Below are 19,016 nucleotides of genomic sequence, written 5' to 3'. Positions count from 1 at the left end.
CTCTCCAAGTCTGAGAGCTGGCTTTGTCAATAATTTGGGGAATAGGAATCTGTGCTTAGAATCACCAGGGTAGTTGTTGCCCAAACCCCAGGACAGGCTTAGTCAGGGGGTTTAATGAAAAGGACTGTACTAGGTAGAATAAGGAGAGCATTTCTGAGGTACAATTTTGGGGAGAAGATAAGAGAGGCAGGATAGAGAGCTGATTTTTGTTCCTACTTATTAGACCTGAATTTTCATGGGACCCATCATATTGTTTTCTTGCTAAGATCTAGCTGAGGTGATATGGGCATTAGGCTGTGGAAGTATTGAAGAGGAGAAGAGTGGAGATGCTTATTGAGTGTAAGAAGCTCTGGCCAACTTCAGGGTACCAGGTAGCTGGCCTGATTGAGGAGAAGGATGGGGGAGATGGTATTTTAAGTTTTGCTGAGGTCTAACTTCATGACTTCTCATTCTACTAAGAAATCATTTAGAAAAATGCTACTCATTTATTCATTCAAAAATAATTTGTTCAGAAACAATGTTTGAGTAGGTAATGTGAACCCAGCAGTGTGTTTGGTGCTGTGGCTAATTCATCTTTTCCCTTAGGAGTCAGTAATAACAGGATGTGCAGGTATTAGGGTAGCATAAGGAGAGAAAGGGAGTAATGGGGACGGAAGGCTTCCCAGAGGAGGCCGACTTGAGCTGAGTTTTGGCTGACTTGGTGTTGGGTAGATGAGGGTTGAGGGTGGGGGAGTGGTCCAAGCAAGTGAATTAGTTCATTCCAAGGCAGGGATGTTTCATGGAGGCCTTTGACACAGCATGGCTTATTCAGACAACTGTGAGTACTTCAGCATTGCCTAGTGACAGGACCTGGATGTGGAATGAAATAAAGGGGAGGGATTTTGATTAAGTTTGATAGGGAGTTTGGACATGAAGTTACAGGAGATCAGTCATTAAAGGTTCTGATGATGCAAGATTGATTGGTGGAGAGGGAAGAGACGAGACAGGGTGATCTGGTAGGAGGTTGCTACAGGAATCCACATGAGAGATAAAGAAGGTGGGTGTGGGACTAGAAAAGGGAAAAATGCAGGAAAAGTTTGATTCTCAATAAAGATAGTACATTTTTTGGAATCATGAGAAACTTTTTTGGAATATGTGTGCATGATGGTTCCCCTCCTGCCCTAGCTAGTTTGAGAAATACCAGTTTAGAAAGTGAAATAAATAGGCTTTGGGTATGTAAGGTGAAGAAGAAAGTTTAGTAGGACTCTAGCCAGAAGCTCAGGTGGTGGAAATAAAGATGTCAGTATCTGAGAGGGAAGGTGGGGAAGTGCTGGTCTATAAGGGGTGGGTGATGAGTTCCTTCTTGGATTTGTTTAAGGGCCATATGGGATCACCAAGTAAAGCAGGTAAGTAGAAGGGGCTGAAGCTCAGGAGAGGCCAGAGCCGTGGACTGGGCGTCATTGGCATGTGGGGACTCTTTACAATCTTGGGATTAGATGTGCTGCTCAGGGAGCAGGTATGGTGCTGGATCTAGGGCCCAGGGTGGGACTCTGGGGCATCCAGCTTTGAGGATAGTCATAGAGGTAGTAACCAACACATCTCTGCATGGGAAAGTGCTCTGGGCCTGGCTCATCCCACCGACTTTTTCATAAGAAATCTAATAGAGTAAAGCAAAGGAGAGGGAGTCCAAGTCAGGGTCTTAGGTCTTAGAAATGTATTTGTCAGTACAAAAAGTCACTCTGTGGAGCGGTGAATAGATATTTTTCTTCTAACCCAGGTGTCGACAAACTTGTTCTGTAAAGAACTGGATAGTAATTGTTTTCCGCTTTCAGGCCATATGGTCTGTGTTGCAGCTACTCAACTCTGCTGATGTAGTGTGAAAGCACTTAAGATAGTACATAAAGAAATGGGTATGGCTGTGTTCCAATACAAGTTTATTTGTAAAAGCAAATGCAGGCTGTAGTTTGCTGATTCCTGCTGTAACTCCACCACTTATCATCTGATCCCACTGGAAAAGTTGTCTTGCTTCACTCCTTGACCCTTTATCTCTCTGTGGAAACTTTCGGATAGAAGCGCAGGGGTGTGCACCAGGATAGGTACTACTATTTGTATACAGCAGCAAGGTATGCTTTGGGATACTGCAGTACTTGGGTGTGCCCAAGCAGAGCAGGCAGGAAACGGTCATGCTGACCCATAATTTATAGAAATTATAAACAGCTCTGCTTCGTCAGAATCAGCATCAGTTGTAGGAGGGAGATATTGGGTCCTGGATCTGGCCGATGCTTTCAGGGGCATCTCTGTAAGTACCTCTTATAGGTGGATGCCAGGTCCTACCTTCAGGAACAGAAGGCTGCATTATTTCAGCAACTGACTCTATATCTTATGTAAGATCAGCATTATAATTTAGAAAGAAGCCCAGCCTGGAAGGCAGAAGCCCTGTGTTCTAATTTTGGCCTCTGTCACTAGGGTGTGTCAGTCTCTGTGAGGGCTTGAATTCCACAATCATGGTCTCCAACACTAGCAGGGAGGTTGGATACATTTAGTGGATTGAACTTACGATTGGAATTTTATTCCCAGCTCTTGTCTTCTTGAGTTTTATGTTTTGTTATCTGTGGACATATTGCATAGATTCTTCATGTTTCATTCTCCTTGTAAAGTGGGGATGGATTGCTGACTGTCATCAAGGGAATTTATATACAATGGCAGTAAAGCTCTTTCCAAAATAAGGGCATTTCAAAGTCTTCAGAATCACTTCAGTATATAATATGGAACGTAGGTTTTTAAAATATTGACTGCTGGTCAATCTATTGAGAGGTCTCAGAGGACCCAACTTCATGAAGAATAGCCATGAAACTGCTTTTATTTTATTTAGCTTATTGGTTGTCTTGCATATTCTCACTCACTTGTTCTCTAGGCAAGTTCATCACTGTTGGCTGGGGCAGGAAGGAGACGCAGTTCCATGGATCAGAAGGCAGGCAAGCCGCCTTTCAGATGCAAATGGTAAGGTTGGTCTGATGGATAAAGAACCTTCTTTCGAACAAATAGAAGTTCTGCTACCCACCAGGAGCTCTTAGGTGTCCAGGTGTTACCAAAAGTGGGGTCCGGCTGCTCGCCGCTCTAAAGCCAATAAAGAGGCAAAATTGGTGGAAAGGAAAGTTTGCTTTATTCCGCTGGGTGCCAGCAACTGGGGGGTGATTTTTGTCCAAAAGCCGACTCCCCTCCCTGACAACCAGTGGGCAAGAGCTTTAAAGGCCGAGGGGGCGCTACATGCAGAAACAGTACAGGCAGCTCTGACAGTCATCTTGAAATTGGTCATGCGGTGGTCTGACCAGCGTCATCTTGATTATTAAGTACAGTTAGTCTTTACTTCCAGGGTCGGTTTGTTCCCATTTCTTGGAGGCCAGTTCTCGGATTTGTGGCAGCTTATGTCATGGCCACAGTCTGGTCATCATGTAGTTAATTTCTTCCACCTGGTGGCGGTTTCAGTATCTATAAGACAGCTCACAGGATATGGCTCAGAATATTATCTGTAGCCCTTGAGGAGGAACTAAAAAGGTCCTTGACTGTGCTTAATGCCTAAACTATTATTATTTAGTCATGTTGGACTGTTTTCCTTTGTTTCTGCATTTTCTCACTTCTCTGATTAAACTTACTGTTTGGCTAAAGTTTTTCTGCAGACAAAAGGCAGGCTGAGGACATGGGGTTGGGGGGACCATCGGGTCCTGCTCTGTTTCACAGGTAGAGGGCGGTAATGGACAGATCTCTTCTGCTCTAGTAAAACAAGCTGTTTGGAGACCTTAGGGAATAAGTTATCCTAGAAAGATCCTTTTTTCTTTTTTATTGCCAAGTTGTTTTGTTATTTTTTTTTCACATAGAGAATAAGTATCAGCAATATTCATTTAAAAAAATAACTCACCACAGACAGAAATGAAGCACTCTGTATCCCTTCCTGATACCCTCCCCCTTCCTCCCCAGAAGGAGCTGCTGCCCTGCGTTCACTGTTGATAATTCACGTGCATGTTTTTATACTTTTCCTATATATGTATATATTAGTCTTTTTTTTCCTGATTTCTCTTCCTGGATGAAACTCTATGTTTTCCTTCTTTCTGGATACATTTTGAAGGATAGAGCTACAGGATTTATTGATAATAGATCAGATGTAGGGTAAGAGAGAGAGCGAGGAATTGAGGATAATCCCCAGATGTGGGCCTGAGCAAATGGAAGCACTTTGTCTATATTACATGTGGAGATTTCCCTGTGCTGACCTTCTAGGATAGATGAAATCATACACTGCCTGCCGTTACATTTTCCATCCTTAATTTATTTCTGGCTACATTCCGTGTAACTCATATTGTCTCCTAACCCTTCACTAGAGGAAGTCTGTGTATACCGCAGGGCAGTTTCATTGAGAATAAATCTTGTTAGGCTGCTGTGTATTCCCTACTGTGCAGTTTCTGGCACTAGCACCATTCTGACTTAGCCTGTCACTGGAATGTGATGATGGATGCTCAGGTGGTCATTCGTCCCCAACCCCACAGAATTGGCTTCTGTCTTCAAGGCATTCGGGACTGAGATGCAAGTGGCACTGGAAACCTTTCTTCTTTCAGTGCTGCAGAATGCGGAGCTTGTCCATGTTTTCATCACTGCTGCTGGCTTTATCTCCTCTGGCTCTTCCCTGCCCACATTCCTCTCATCTTCTTAACTCTTCTGTGCAGCATTGTGAAGTTTACTCAGTGAATAAAACTCTACCCTCTTAAATTTAGACAAACATTAATTTTCTTATATAGTTGCCTGATAGATTCCTCAGCTCGTTATTTTTAGTATCTAGATATGTAGCTCTTTTTCCCTGTTGCTCTGCTTGGAGGCCACTTTTTAATGTCCAGGGAAAGATTTTGTTTTGTTTGGTTTTAAGTTCTTTTCTCTTGATTTTTGGGTCTAAGGGCCCTTCTGGAAGGGTTCCTGAGGATTCTGTGAAACTCGATTTCTAGATAGCTTAAACCTTATATAAAAGATTTAACTTTAATAGGCTGAGGCTTATTTGATTCTGGGCCATTTAAGGCCACCAGTAACATTTGTGTTTTTTTCTCTCTTTAGCACGAGTCTGCTTTGCCCTGGGATGACCATAGACCACAAGTTACCTGGCGTGGTGATGGACAGTTTTTTGCTGTGAGTGTTGTTTGCCCAGAGACAGGTATGGAAATAAATTTTTCTTACTTTTGCTTTGAGGGTTTTCTTTCATTACACCCATGAGGTAACAATGTGCTGCTTCAGGTGTTAAATGAATATAGAGCTAAGAATCAGAAGAGTTCTTTGAGGCTATTTGGCCCAGCCTCCTACCAGTTTGATATGAATTTTTTTTAAAGCATTTAAAAAATTTTTTAAATTTATTATTTATAAATTTATTTTATTTATTTATTTTTGGCTGTGTTTGGTCTTTTGTTGCTGCGCGCGGGCTTTCTCTAGTTGCAGCAACCGGGGGCTACTCTTCATTGCAGTGCACATGCTTCTCATTGCAGTGGCTTCTCTTGTTGTGGAGCACGGGCTCTAGGTGCGCGGGCTTCAGTAGTTGTGGCGCATGGGCTCAGTAGTTGTGGCTCGCGGGCTCTAGAGCGCAGGCTCAGTAGTTGTGGCTCATGGGCTTAGTTGCTCCGCAGCATGTGGGATCTTCCCGGACCAGGGCTCGAACCCTGCATTGGCAGACGGATTCTTTTTTTTTTCTTTTTGCGGTACATGGGCCTCTCACTGTTGTGGCCTGTCCCGTTGCGGAGCACAGGCTCCGGATGTGCAGGCTCAGCAGCCATGGCTCACGGGCCCAGCCGCTCCGTGGCATGTGGGATCCTCCGGACCGGGGCACGAACCCGTGTCCCCTGCATCGGCAGGCGGACTCTCAACCACTGCGCCACCAGGGAAGCCCGCAGACGGATTCTTAACTACTATGCCACCAGGGAAGCCCTGGATACGAATTTTTAACAAGATTCATCTAATTGGCTTTGTGAAACCATGACAGTTTTTATTAATAAGGAAGGTGTTTGGAAGTTCAGACTTGACAACATTTATCACAATGCTTTAAATTTTGCCATTGTTGTTTTTCTCCCTCTCTCTACTACACAGGGGCTCGAAAGGTCAGAGTGTGGAGCCGGGAGTTTGCTTTACAGTCAACCAGTGAGCCTGTGGCAGGACTGGGACCTGCTCTGGCTTGGAAGTGAGTGGGAGAAGAAACCTTGTAACTTCTTGCCAGAGATTTCTTGGTACTAGAGTGGGAGTGGTGGTACCTACTGAATGTAGGTGTTTATAAAACACAAAGAGATAATTACTTTTTCTCATTTGACTGTAAGCCTGTATCTTTCTTTTTTAGTTCCCTGAAGTCTGAATGTGGTTTGAATAGTAGATTCTGAGCTTCGCAGACCTCATCATTCCAAGGCCCACACATTTTGTAGGTTATAGGCGGGGCCTACATGAAGCCACTGTGTAAAACAGAAAGTGGTGCTTCGAAGGGAAGTTGCAGTCTGTGAATTTCTGTGGGGCAGCAGAGCTTTGGTGAAAACTAGGAAAAGGGCTTCCTTTCTCTGCACAAACTCCCACACTAAGGGGACCTGTTTGCTGAGGAACACGCGGGCTGGATTTGCGCCCAATTCACCTGTTGGCCTAGTACCCTTGTGCAGGTCACAACCTGCTTATGATATATGGCTGTCCTGATTATAGATAGAAGAAATATTTTCTGCCTCAGCAGCATCTGTTATAGGCAAAACCTAGGTCTCTAGGTTTTAGACATGTTTCCCACCAGTATTTGAGTGACAGTTGGACGACAGACAAAAGAGAGAAATGTATTTGAATTAAAACTCTAGAGACAAATACAAACAAGGTGGGGTGATCAAGGTGTTTTCAGTAGATTTAGAAGTCTTTAAAAATACCTACCTGAGCATGTAATATTGCTGAAGTCATATAATTGAAAGAGAAATAGTTTATGGTTTTATAGGACATTATACTGGGAATGGTTTAAATAATTTATTGGTTCTTTTTTTTTTTTTTTTTTTTTTTTTGCTGTACGTGGGCCTCTCACTGTTGTGGCCTCTCCCGCACAGCCTCCGGACAGGCAGGCTCAGCGGCCATGGCTCACGGGCCCAGCCGCTCTGTGGCATGTGGGATCTTCCTGGACCGGGGCACGAACCCGTGTCCCCTGCATCGGCAGGCGGACTCTCAACCACCGCGCCACCAGGGAAGCCCTATTGGTTCTTTTAAAGTCACCCAAGTGCAGTCTCAATCTGTGAGTCTTTGTGGGCAAATAGAGCCCTTGTGCAAATCAGGAAAAGGCACTCTGTCCTCTGGGCAGATACAGTCCCACACTAGGGTGACTGCTTGCCAGGAAACATGGGATTTAAAACTTCCTTGGATGGAGGCTTTTTGTTTTTGCTGAAAAAAGTGTTTCTCTGAATTTCATCTTGTTCTTAGCCAGCCGGATGAGCTTTTGGATGCTCTAACACTCTGGGTTTGCTTTAAGGCCCTCAGGCAGTTTGATTGCATCTACGCAAGATAAACCCAATCAGCAGGATGTTGTGTTTTTTGAGAAAAATGGACTTCTCCATGGACATTTTACACTTCCTTTCTTTAAAGATGAGGTTAAGGTAGGTGCCTGAGTTGTTTTACCATCAAATTCAGAGGACTTTGCACAGCTCTAGAGAAGAAGATTTGTATTTGATATGGGTATGTAAATAGAAGCCCCAGAGTAGACAGTAATAAAAATAGTGGCTTCCTATGACTGAATTTTTTTTTTTTATAAACCAAATTGTTTTTCCTAAGGAGATTTTGTAGAGAAGCAATAGCATTCCTTCCTCATCCTAGATAAAACACAGAAAGGAAATAGAAATGCCAGTTTTTATTGTTTATTTTGACAAAAGCATAATTCTTCCAGTGATAAAGACACTTGCCATTTTTAACATGTAAACCTTAAGGAGGTTGTGTAACATTTGGATCTTTGCTGGAGCGAAAACAAATCATGGTAATTTTTAATTATGTAAAAATTTAAATATATTAAAAGTTGAGAGAAGAGCTTAATGAACTCCCATGTACCTATTACTTACTTTCAACAGATATGTACCAGCATTTTGCAAAATTATTTTCATCTATTCTTCACTCTCTGCCCCGCCCCCTACACACACACTTTGTAAAAATTTCCTAGGGTTTTAATTTTAAAAATCATATTTTCAATATTCATTTCTCTAACAATTGAGAACATTTTTCTTAATATAACCACAATTCCATTATGATACCTTACAAAATTAGTAATAACTCCTTAATATTATCTAATATCTATTCCATATTCAAATATTCTTGATTGTCTAAAAATGTCACCTTCATTTGGTTAAGTATTTAAACATAATGCATTTTTTTGAAGTCCTTTACATATGATGACAGAGATTTGTTTAAAAACTCCATAGGTTAGTAATTTACAGCTAGGGATCAACTCAAGTGTGGGATTATTTGACTTGTGAGAACAGGGAATTCAGCTATCATAAAGATTTTGAGGTAAATACATAAAGGCCAGTGACAGGTCTTTTTTCTCTACTAGGTTAATGACCTTCTCTGGAATGCAGATTCCACTGTGCTTGCAGTTTGGCTGGAAGACCTTCAGAGGGAAGAAAATTCCACTCTAAAAACCTATGGTAAGACAGCTCTAGTACCTCAGCCTTCTGCCCCATAAAATGTAATTGAAAGTAGTAGGCCATGGAGTTTCCTTTATCCCTTTCACTTAGTCTTGTAATGGAATCAGAGATAACTGAGGGGGGTAGGTAGAGATGAGGGAGTGGTTAGCTTTTGATGGGATGGATTTCAGTTATGTATCAGGCAGGGTCTCTAGAGAAATAGAATCAGCGTAAGCTGGCTGGTTGGAAATTCAGTGAAGAGTTGATGTTGCAGTCTTGAGTCCAAAATCTGTGGGACAGGCCCACAGTCTGGAAACTCGGACAAGATTCTCTGTTACAGTCTTGAGGCAAAATTCCGTTTTCCATGGGAGGCCTTAGTTTTTGCTCTTAGGCTCTATGAACTCTTTGGTTGATATTTATCCACATTATGGAGGATAGTCTGCTGTACTTAAAGTCAGCTGATTATAAAGGTTAATCACATCCGCAGAATACCTTCCCAGCAACGTCTAGACTAGTGTTTGATCAAACAACTAGACACCATAGCCTAGCCAAGTTGACATGTAAATTATCACAAGTCATCAGTGCTTTCTCTTCATGGATGGTACCACTGTAGCAAATAAAAATGCTAGCCAAAGGAATACTGTGGAAGTGAAAGAGAAATGAGATTAGATATAAGTAAGAATCTTCTATAGCTTTTAAATTGCAAATCAAATTGTAAATATGTATTTTTCAGTGTATATGTAATATGTGAAAGCATTAGAAAATAAAGATACGAAGAAGAGTTCGTCCGTAATTCTGTCACTCAGTAATAATCACTATTTAAAGTTTCTTGTCTTCCAGATTTTATGTATACATCTCAGTAAAGCTATGATCTCATTTTTGTTAAATATGTAGGTATGATACCTGCAGTTTTGTAACTTGCTTTTACAGTGTGTCACAAACTTTCCATTTCAGATATCTATCTGTGTCATTTTAAATTGCTGTATATTCATTTATGCTACAGTTTATTAAATCTTAGTTGTTAGACATTTAAAGTTTTGTAATTTTTCACTGTCATCAATAGCAGTGCACTGAACATTTTTTTCATAAATCTTTTCATTTGCTTGATTATTTTCTGAGTGGCTTTCAAACTTTTTAATCAATAGAACTTTAACTGAAATGTTATTGAGAAGCTCATTCATTCATTTATTCATTCAACACAATAGTTCTAAACCCTGGCTGCAGCTTTAGGAAAAAAAAAATGCTACCAATGTCTTATTTCAGAGCTGCTCTCAGTGTGTTATAATGGGGACTATACATCAGTATTAAATTTAAAAAAAAAAGCTTCCAGGTGATTTTTTTTGTAAACACTAACATTTATTTATTTATTTTTAATTTTATTTATTTATTTATTTTTGGCTGTGTTGGGTCTTCGTTGCTGTGCGCAGACTGTCTCTAGTTGCGGCGAGTGGGGGCCACTCTTCCTTGTGCTGTGTGGGCTTCTCATTGCGGTAGCTTCTCTTGTTGTGGAGCACGGGCTCTAGGTGCACAGGCTTCAGTAGTTGTGGCGCATGGGCTTAGTTGCTCCGCGGCATGTGGGATCTTCCCAGACTAGGGCTTGAACCCATGTCCCCTGCATTGGCAGGCGGATTCTTAACCACTGCGCCACCAGGGAAGTCCCCAGGTGATTTTTTAATGTGTAGCCAGAGTTGAGAACCACTGATTAACCAGGTGTTAATGGCTGGCCCTGTGATATGCTCAGGATAAAAGTGTAGCTGCAAGAACAGCCACAACGTCTGTCCTCACAGAGCATGAGCATGTAGTCTAACTTAACCCAGAGGTAGGTTGAAGTATTGGAGTAGCCTTGTTTGAGAACTAGGTTGGATTTGCTGTGATTGCTGAGTTAAGAATTAGTGATGAGGGAGATGTTTAAAGAAAAGAAATTCCTTAATATAATTAAAATCTTCATTTATGTGTGTCTTCTGTTTAACAGAGGTTGGCTTTGACATGATTAGGTCTTTTTTTCCCCCAGCTTTATTGAGATAAAATTGACATATAACGTGTACATTCAGGAGCTACAATGTGATGATTTGATGCATGCATGTACTGTGAAATGTTTGCCACAGTAAGGTTGATTAACTCATCCTTCACTTCACATAATTACCATTTTTGTTGTATGGTGAGAACTTTTTTTTGGCTGCGTTGGGTCTTCATTGCTGCGTGCGGGCTTTCTCTAGTTGTGGCGAGCAGGGGCTACTCTTCGGTGTGGTGCGCAGGCTTCTCGTTGTGGTGGCTTCTCTTGTCACGGAGCACAGGCTCTAGAGCGCAGGCTCAGTAATTGTGGCGCACGGGCTTAGTTGCTCCACTTGCCTCCATGCAAGCTTCAGTAGTTGTGGCATGCAGGCTCAGTAGTTGTGGCACATGGGCTCAGTAGTTGTGGCTCGTGGGCTCTAGAGCGCAGGCTCAGTAGTTGTGGCGCACAGGCTTAGTTGCTCCGTGACATGATGGGATCGTCCCAGACCAGGGCTCGAACCCGTGTCCACTGCATTGGCAGGCAGATTCTTAACCACTGCACCACCAGGGAAGCCCGGTGAGAACATTTTAAATCTACTCTCGTAGCAACTTTCAAGTATACAATACAGTATTGTTAACTGTAGTCACCATGCTATACATTAGATCTCTGGAACGTATAACTGGAGAGTTTGTACTCTTTGACCAACTTCTTCCTATTTCCTGCACACTACAGGTTTTGGTCTTGTTCTTTTAAGGGTAATTGCATGCTAATCTCCCTTGGACATAACTGCATGCAAAACACTTGGAAGAAAATAATAAGCGTCTTAAGCGTAATACAACATAGTGATGCTAGTCTAGTGCTCTTGGATTGAGTGTTTTAATACTTTTAATCTAATCGCCAAATTTTCTTCTTTCTAAGTCTTAATGGAAAAAAACAACTCACTAAAGCACTGTCCTGTGGTAGGAGCCTTCCATCATCATGATCATAAAGATTGAAGGTAGAGATAGAAATGAACACATGTGCTTCTGACCTTATTGATGCTTAATATTTTATCCTCATGACAAACTATACTTTAACAATTATTGTTAATATTATTATCTTAATGAAGAGGCTGAGCAGAAAGGGTCATTTGAAAAAGAAAAGGGTGTCCTCATCCCTCTCTAGCAAGTGGTACGAAGTCTGGTCCGCAGACCCCTGCCTCTGATGGCCTCCTTTTCATTTTCCCCTGCAGTTCAGCTCTGGACTGTTGGAAACTATCACTGGTATCTCAAGCAAAGCCTGCCCTTCAGCACCTGTGGGAAGAGCAAGATTGTGTCTCTGATGTGGGACCCGGTGACCCCATACCGGCTGCATGTTCTCTGTCAAGGCTGGCATTACCTCTGCTATGACTGGCACTGGACGACTGACCGGAGCTCAGGAGAGAATTTAAGTGACATGGCAAATGTGGCTGTTGTTGATGGAAGTAAGGAGCTGGAAAGTGTGTCCGTGGGCCCGCAGGGGGCCTGAGCCAGGAGCCTGCAGATGTGGTAGTTTGACTGAAACAGTGCAGGATTTTTGTTTGATTGATTATTCTGGTTGTTTGGTTTGTTTTTACTTGTTTTGGTTTTGATTGCATGGGAACGCCCTTAGGTGAGGCGTGTACTCCCCTGAGAACCATGGTCTCTCCTCTCCCCCTGCCTCCCTCAACTCCCTTTTCTACTACAACCATGGCCTTTACACATTACTGTCTGGGCTTTGAAGACATTGACATTTCTGACCCTGGGTGGAGAGGAAGACAACAGTAGGCTTCTGGCTTTGGTGTGTCAGCCTTGCCTTTGTGCCCCGACATAGGGTTGCGTTGACCCTCACACCACTCCATTATGTTGCTTTATTTTTTGATATATATTTAATTTATATATATAATTTGCTTGCTAATTATATACCTTTCCAGTATCTTCAGTTCAAGTTACAGACATCTGCCTAGTACTCGGATTGGATTGGTGTTTTTTAATTAGGTTGAGGCTTTTTGTTTAGTGAGGGGAAAGAAACTAGGGAAAGTCAGTCTTTCCTGAATAGACAGTTTATTTATTGCTAATGACCTAAAGGAAAACTTGCTTCTAAGGTTGTAACGTGAGTTGATGTACTAATTTATGTTCTATGTAGTGATCATAATACTGATTTTACAATCGTATGTTCTATATAGAGGACTTACGCACATATGCCTTATTACCAGATCCATGCACAGGGAAGTGCTTTAAGGATTTTGGTTTATTCTGGCTTGGTTGCAGGCCCAGGTTTAAAGCTAGAACTCTGACCTTTTGGCCTGCTTGCCCTAGTCCCTGGCACCTGAAACTCCAAGCCCCGAGATGGACTGCTATAGGCCTGGAGGTGACAATAGCTAGATATAGACAGAGCTCTGACACTTACTTCCCTCCTCTACACTGTATTTAAGCTTATTCATGATAAAAACACCAACAGTTACTTTTAAGAATCGCTGTATATTTTCTACCACCATTATTAATTAGTGGTACTGTGCTGTTCAGATGCCTTGTTTTACGAATTGAACATCCATGTGTCTCATCCTCTTTCTCTCTCGCATGCAGACAGGGTATTGGTGACAGTCTTCCGGCAGAGTGTGGTTCCGCCTCCCATGTGCACCTACCGACTGCTGCTCCCACACCCTGTAAATCAAGTCGTGTTCTCGGCACACCCTAAAAAGAGCAATGACCTCGCTGTCCTAGATGCCAGTAACCAGATTTCTGTTTATAAATGTGGTATGTTCAGAAACTGTTATCAGGATGTTCTGAATCAAATCTCCTACACGAAGGCAAATTACAGTTTGGTGTTGCATTAGCTCTAGGGCTTCCAAAAATTTTGAAGTTTATAATTAATATCATTCTTACTGTGATGTTTAATTGACTTGCAGGGTTTTTTCTGTGTTTGTGGGGGGTGTTCAATCCTACTCTGGCTAATAAGAACAATTCCTTTTGCTTTGTTGAATTTGAAGGGTTAGTTATTTAGGAATAATTCTCAACCCTAGAAAGAACGTAGTATCTCATTACATCCTTAACATTGCCATTGCACGTATTTTCGGTCGATCTCACAGCTTTCCTAGGAGCTGTGTCAGAGGTGGAGCTTTTCTGTTTTATATATGAGGGAACAGCACGCCGGAGGGTTTGCAGTCTGCTTGAGCAAGAAAGGACAAGGACCTCTACTTAGGTGTTTTAGCATCTAATCTAGTTGTCCTTCCACAGTCCCATTGCTGCCAGTTTCTAGTTGCTTTCCTGATATACTTGAAGAACCTGAAATTTGTGAATTCTATGGTTGTATCGTAGGTTATACTGGCTCATGGCAGTGGTAGCCTTGTTTTCAAATAAGTTTTGAATTCTTAGCCTGAAAGGTAGGCAGAAATTTAATTTAAGAAAGAGGTTGAGATGTGGTTATTTTCTAGATTGCTTTATTTGTAAAGTGGATTACCTTCTAGAGCCCATTAAATGCAGAACTCCATATCCTTAGTATCAGGAAAAATGTTTGTAGTTTACTATGATAGTATTTGCATTTTTTTTTTTTCCTAGGTGATAGTCCAAGCATAGACTCTACGGTGAAACTGGGAGCTGTGGGTGGAAATGGATTTAAAATTTCTCTTAGAACACCTCATCTGGACAAGAGCTACAAGTAGGTTGTTCTTAGTTGCCTTGGACCTCTGGGCACAGAAGCAGCCAGCATTTAGTCCTAAATTCAGCCAGCTGTTATTATCTTATCCTGTACCTGTTGCTCAGTGGAACAAGAAGTAGATACAACACCTTGGTCCTGGTTTTACAGCCTGGTTGGAGAAGTCAGTTACCTATATATCTGAATATCATATATGCTGATGGGTGGCAATGGAGCATAAGTCTTAGGCTGACTTAGAACCCATTCCCCCAACATCCCTGGGGGGATTTTCAACAGGGAAAATCCCATGGGAAAGGTGGAGATGCAGATGGTAGAGCAGAGTGCATTTGCTTACACAAATGAGGATATGTACATTGTTAATGTGCGGCTGACCTAATGCAGTCTCTAGTTTGTTTCATCCTACAATGCAGAACTTTTGGTTGCTGTGTTTTGAGGCTCTCATGTTGCAAATCAGAATGCATTTTCCTATTGAAACAGTACTACAAACAGTTGGATATAATTGAATACCTCAGGTGCACTATAGGCATTGTAAAATGACCCAGAAGCCAAATTATTAATTATAAGTCCATTTCTGTGAGAACCCAGAATTTGATTGTGTTCTATTCAATAAGCCCATGTTCTTAACTAACGCAGTACTTTGTCTCCTGGGCGCACTTATTTCTAAATTAATGGGAATAATGAGCAAATAACTGAATATAACAAAATATTTCTTAAATGCCAATATATGCAGTATATTTAATGAATATATTTCCTACCTGTGTATGATTTGGGAGCTGTCTATATAATGCTTAGTAGTTTTTCAAAGAGCATGTACATGGATTATTTCATTTCACAGACTTGAAAGTTTAGAGGACAGATTTAAGGCAAACTAGAAAGCATGAGGAAATTGAGAATATAGTTACATTTTTTTAAAAATTGTGAGAAGGATAGCTCTAAGTCATTTAGAGAAGATTTCATGAAGGGCATAAATAACTTACCTTGAACCTTGAAAAAGAGATAGGTTTAGGATTGCCAAAGAAGGATTGAGAATGTTGAGTGTGGTGGGCAGAAGAGTGTCAGTGAGAACCCGAGGCAGGAATGCTCCTGCGTGGGGCTGAATGCAGTGAAGAGACTGAGTCCAGGGAGAGCTGCTTGAGTAGGAAGATCAGACTAGTGACTCAGCTTTAGTGGGTGCTGAGGATCTGCTGCTTGAGCTGAAAGACAGGAAGGAGCCATTGTGAGTTCCCGCGTGAAGTAGTAAAAACAGGCCCTCCTCCAGTGTCTGAATGCTCCAGGAGGAAGGCATTAGCGCAAAGGAGTCATCTCCCAAACGAATTAGTCATTTTGATATGAGATGCTTAGGATCCGTTCAGCTGAGACCTAAATATCTGCTGAAGCCTGGTTTGAATGCTGGTAAATGGTAACCATGGAAGACTGCTGGGGTTTATTAGTGTAGGGCCTGGGGCTGTCAGTTTTTCTTGTGTAGTCAGTTTCTTGAAATGTTCTCTTCAAATCTAAAGATCTCAGAGTATAAGATACTTAATTTTAAATACTAGAAAACTGTATTCTTAAGCCAGGCAAACATTATTTTTGGATTTTCTGGTATTGGGCATTACCTCAGGTTTTGTCCCTCCAAATAATTAGGAGTTGACTATATATAAAGTGGTTCATCCTTCATTCAGGAAAATCTCGGTGATGTTAAAGTTTTATTCATGTTTTGAAAATTCTTCGATGTTTAAAACAGAATTCAGTTTGAGAACAGTGAAGATGAAGAAGTAAACCCACTGAAGCTTGGCCTTCTCACCTGGGTTCAGGAAGACGTTTTCCTGGCTGTGAGCCACAGTCAGTCCAGCCCACAGTCTGTCATTCACCACCTGACTGTGGCCCCTTCTGCGATGGATGAGGAGCAGGGACAGCTCAACATTAGGTATTCCAACAATTCGCTGTATTCCATGTGTTAATAAGCAGATAGAGTTAGGCTTCTTTTATGAGCATGGGACTTTTTTTTTTTTTACTTCCAGTGAGCAGGGTTGAGGGGCAGTGGCTTCCTTTTTAGACATATTTAGCAAGAGGGTTAAGTCTAGTTTTTAGTCATGTCAAAATATAGACTAAAATACATCAAGAAGTGGTGAAAAATAGCACAAATGCCAAGAGATGAGGCAAAACATTTTTAAGGTGTGTTAAAAATTTTCATTCACCTTAGATTCCAGCAGAGTAATTATTAGCCTATGAGAATTAGCCACTCTAATTACCCTTGTTAGTTATTAAAATCGACTATGAGATCTATATATATGCATTTCATTTTGATTTAGTGACTTCAAAATATTTCTTCCAGCCTCCTATACATTTTGTTTGGCACTTGATTGCATTTATTACTAGAAAACCTCTTCTGTTTTTCTTTGCTAAAATTTCATAGCTCCCTGGCCCTGAGTTTCATTTTGATTCCCGACTGCATCTTTGTCACGTAACAGGTTTCATTAATGAATGTTGTTTTCTGTATCGCAAGCCCTGTTGTGCACCAGATAGCGTTGTGTGGACAGCTCCGAGAAATCCTCAGGTTTCCAGTGTCAAAACTCGGCACCTTCGGCATACATTGATAGTAATCCCCAGATTCACATGTAATTAAAGTTCTGCTGGTTAGGTTTAAATTCTGAAAACCGTTGTTGCAAAATTAGGAACTTTCTTTATTGTATACATGAAGCATATTCCAAATGCAGTCATTAACTTCTAATCTTTGAATGATACTGCTTCATATTTTTAAAAAAATATTTATTTATTTATGATTTATTTTGGCTGCGCCAGGTCTTAGTTGTGGCACGCAGGATCTTTTTTAGTTGGGTCATGTGGGATCTAGTTCCCCAACCAGGGATCCAACCCGGGCTCCCTGCATTGGGAGCGTGGAGTCTTAACCGCTGGCCCCCCAGGGAAGTCCCAGTAATGCTTCACATTTTTAAAGGTTTTGTGAATATGTCTGGTTGCAGAATATGTTCTAGCTGCATGCAGACTTAACAGGGGCTTCCTTTGGAAAACAGAGCAATTTACATTAGAAATGCCTAAATTATGCATGTTTCTACTACTAAAAATTTGAAATTTTTTATCATTATCTTGTAGAAGGTAAATGCGGTCATCTCATTTGCTATAAAGGAAGTGAGAAGTCATTTAAAATATATTTCTGCTGCTTTGACTTTTGTTTCTCAAAAAAGACTATTTTGTTCATACAAAATGTTAATGTCTTTGACAAATATATAGTCCCCCAATCAGCTTATAGCTTACATTTACTATAGCTTGTGCTTTGTAAAAGGTACCCTCTTAAATGCTTTTCCTGTATTAACTCACTTATTTCTCACAACACCTCTCTGAAGTATGTACTGTTGGCGCCCTCATTTGACAGCTGAGACAGCTGAGGCACAGAGCAGTTTAAGTAACTTGCCTGAGATAACGCAGGTGGAGCCAGGATCCAGTCCCAGCCATTGTACCTCCAGAGTCTATTCCTTTAACTTCTCAGATAACTTATCCTCCCCAAATTTGTGGCATCTTGGGGGTTTTTGTAGATTTGTTTAAAACTCTTTGAATAAATGTTAGCATTGGCACCATTTGCTTTTATCGTACCTCTTCCACTTCCTTTAAGACATGTCTACTCTTGTTCATTGACTCAGGAAAAAATATAATGGCAATAACAGATTCCTCTCTTCCCATTAAGGGAGACCCACAGATTTCTATGAATGAATATAATAGCAATATAGGTATTAAGCGTGCTCACTTTCCCACAGATTCACTGCTTTATTTAATGCAATAAATTGAAATAAGTTGCAATAAGTTATATAAAGTTGCTGCCAGAATAGGAGTGATGACCTCACAATGTAGACACCTACTTATTGACATTGTGGAAAATGTCATGTGACAGGTAATTGCTTTACCTGGGCTTGCGCTTGCAATAGTTTATCTATTAGTGTGTATATACATATGTGTGTGCATTTGTTGTGTTTATGTTATATTGAAATAGGCAGTGCAGCACCAAAGGAAAATTGCTTCTTTTTCTGTTTTGCAAAATCAATGAAATGTCACTACTTTTGAGAAAAACAGTCTGTTCACACCTCCTTCACTTCCTTTGTTTTTTATTTTACTCTTGTCAGTTCATCTGTGACAGTGGATGGGGTCATAATCAGTCTGTGTTGCAACTCCAAGACCAAGTCAGTAGCACTGCAGGTGGCTGGTGGTCAGATACTTAAGTACCTTTGGGGTGAGTATCAAAATGTTAGGAAAGCGGGGGCTTCCCTGGTGGCGCAGTGGTTGAGAGTCCGCCTGCCGATGTAAGGGACACGGGTTCGTGCCCCGGTCCGGGAGGATCCCACATGCCGCAGAGCGGCTGGGCCCGTGAGCCATGGCCGCTGAGCCTGCACGTCCGGAGCCTATGCTCCATGGTGGGAGGGGCCACAGCAGTGAGAGGCCCGCGTACCGCAAAAAAAAAAAAAAGTTAGGAAAGCATGTTTATGATTTACGTAGATATTTAATTCTTGAGTACATATACTTGTATCTTATCAGTGTTGCCGTGATTATTAGGTCTTTTAGCTACCCTGAAAAACCCTAATCTATAGAGTAGAATTAGCTGGTGTGTTCTCCCTGTATTTTCTCTTGTAATGAACTGGAGTACTTTACTGAGTTTCCAAAACACATTTGGAAAGTGATTTAAATTGCATGTTAAGTATTTATCAAGTATTAATGTAACAGTTTTTTTTTACAAAGAGCGGATCAGCTCTTGGTAAACCTCATCTGCC

At 41.3% G+C, this 19,016-nt stretch overlaps 1 protein-coding gene across 3 annotated transcripts in view; it reads left to right on the top strand.

The window, feature by feature from the left end:
• The window catches only part of ELP1 (elongator acetyltransferase complex subunit 1), a 64,975-nt gene that overhangs the window by 9,113 nt on the left and 36,846 nt on the right, over positions 1 to 19,016 (top strand). For 2 of the 3 annotated variants that reach the window (XM_060014368.1, XM_060014369.1), the window contains exons 6-15: positions 2,894 to 2,979; positions 5,074 to 5,170; positions 6,091 to 6,181; positions 7,478 to 7,601; positions 8,546 to 8,639; positions 11,843 to 12,073; positions 13,194 to 13,364; positions 14,166 to 14,265; positions 15,986 to 16,168; positions 18,375 to 18,481. In XM_060014368.1, the coding sequence (XP_059870351.1) occupies positions 2,894 to 2,979; positions 5,074 to 5,170; positions 6,091 to 6,181; positions 7,478 to 7,601; positions 8,546 to 8,639; positions 11,843 to 12,073; positions 13,194 to 13,364; positions 14,166 to 14,265; positions 15,986 to 16,168; positions 18,375 to 18,481 (1,284 nt within the window). The remainder of the gene's footprint in view (positions 1 to 2,893; positions 2,980 to 5,073; positions 5,171 to 6,090; positions 6,182 to 7,477; positions 7,602 to 8,545; positions 8,640 to 11,842; positions 12,074 to 13,193; positions 13,365 to 14,165; positions 14,266 to 15,985; positions 16,169 to 18,374; positions 18,482 to 19,016) is intronic. The other variant, XM_060014370.1, reaches the window with a different exon arrangement.

Source organism: Delphinus delphis, chromosome 6 (genome assembly GCF_949987515.2).
Source record: "Delphinus delphis chromosome 6, mDelDel1.2, whole genome shotgun sequence".
NCBI lineage: Eukaryota > Metazoa > Chordata > Mammalia > Artiodactyla > Delphinidae > Delphinus > Delphinus delphis.
This window is presented reverse-complemented; position numbering and strand designations above follow the sequence as displayed.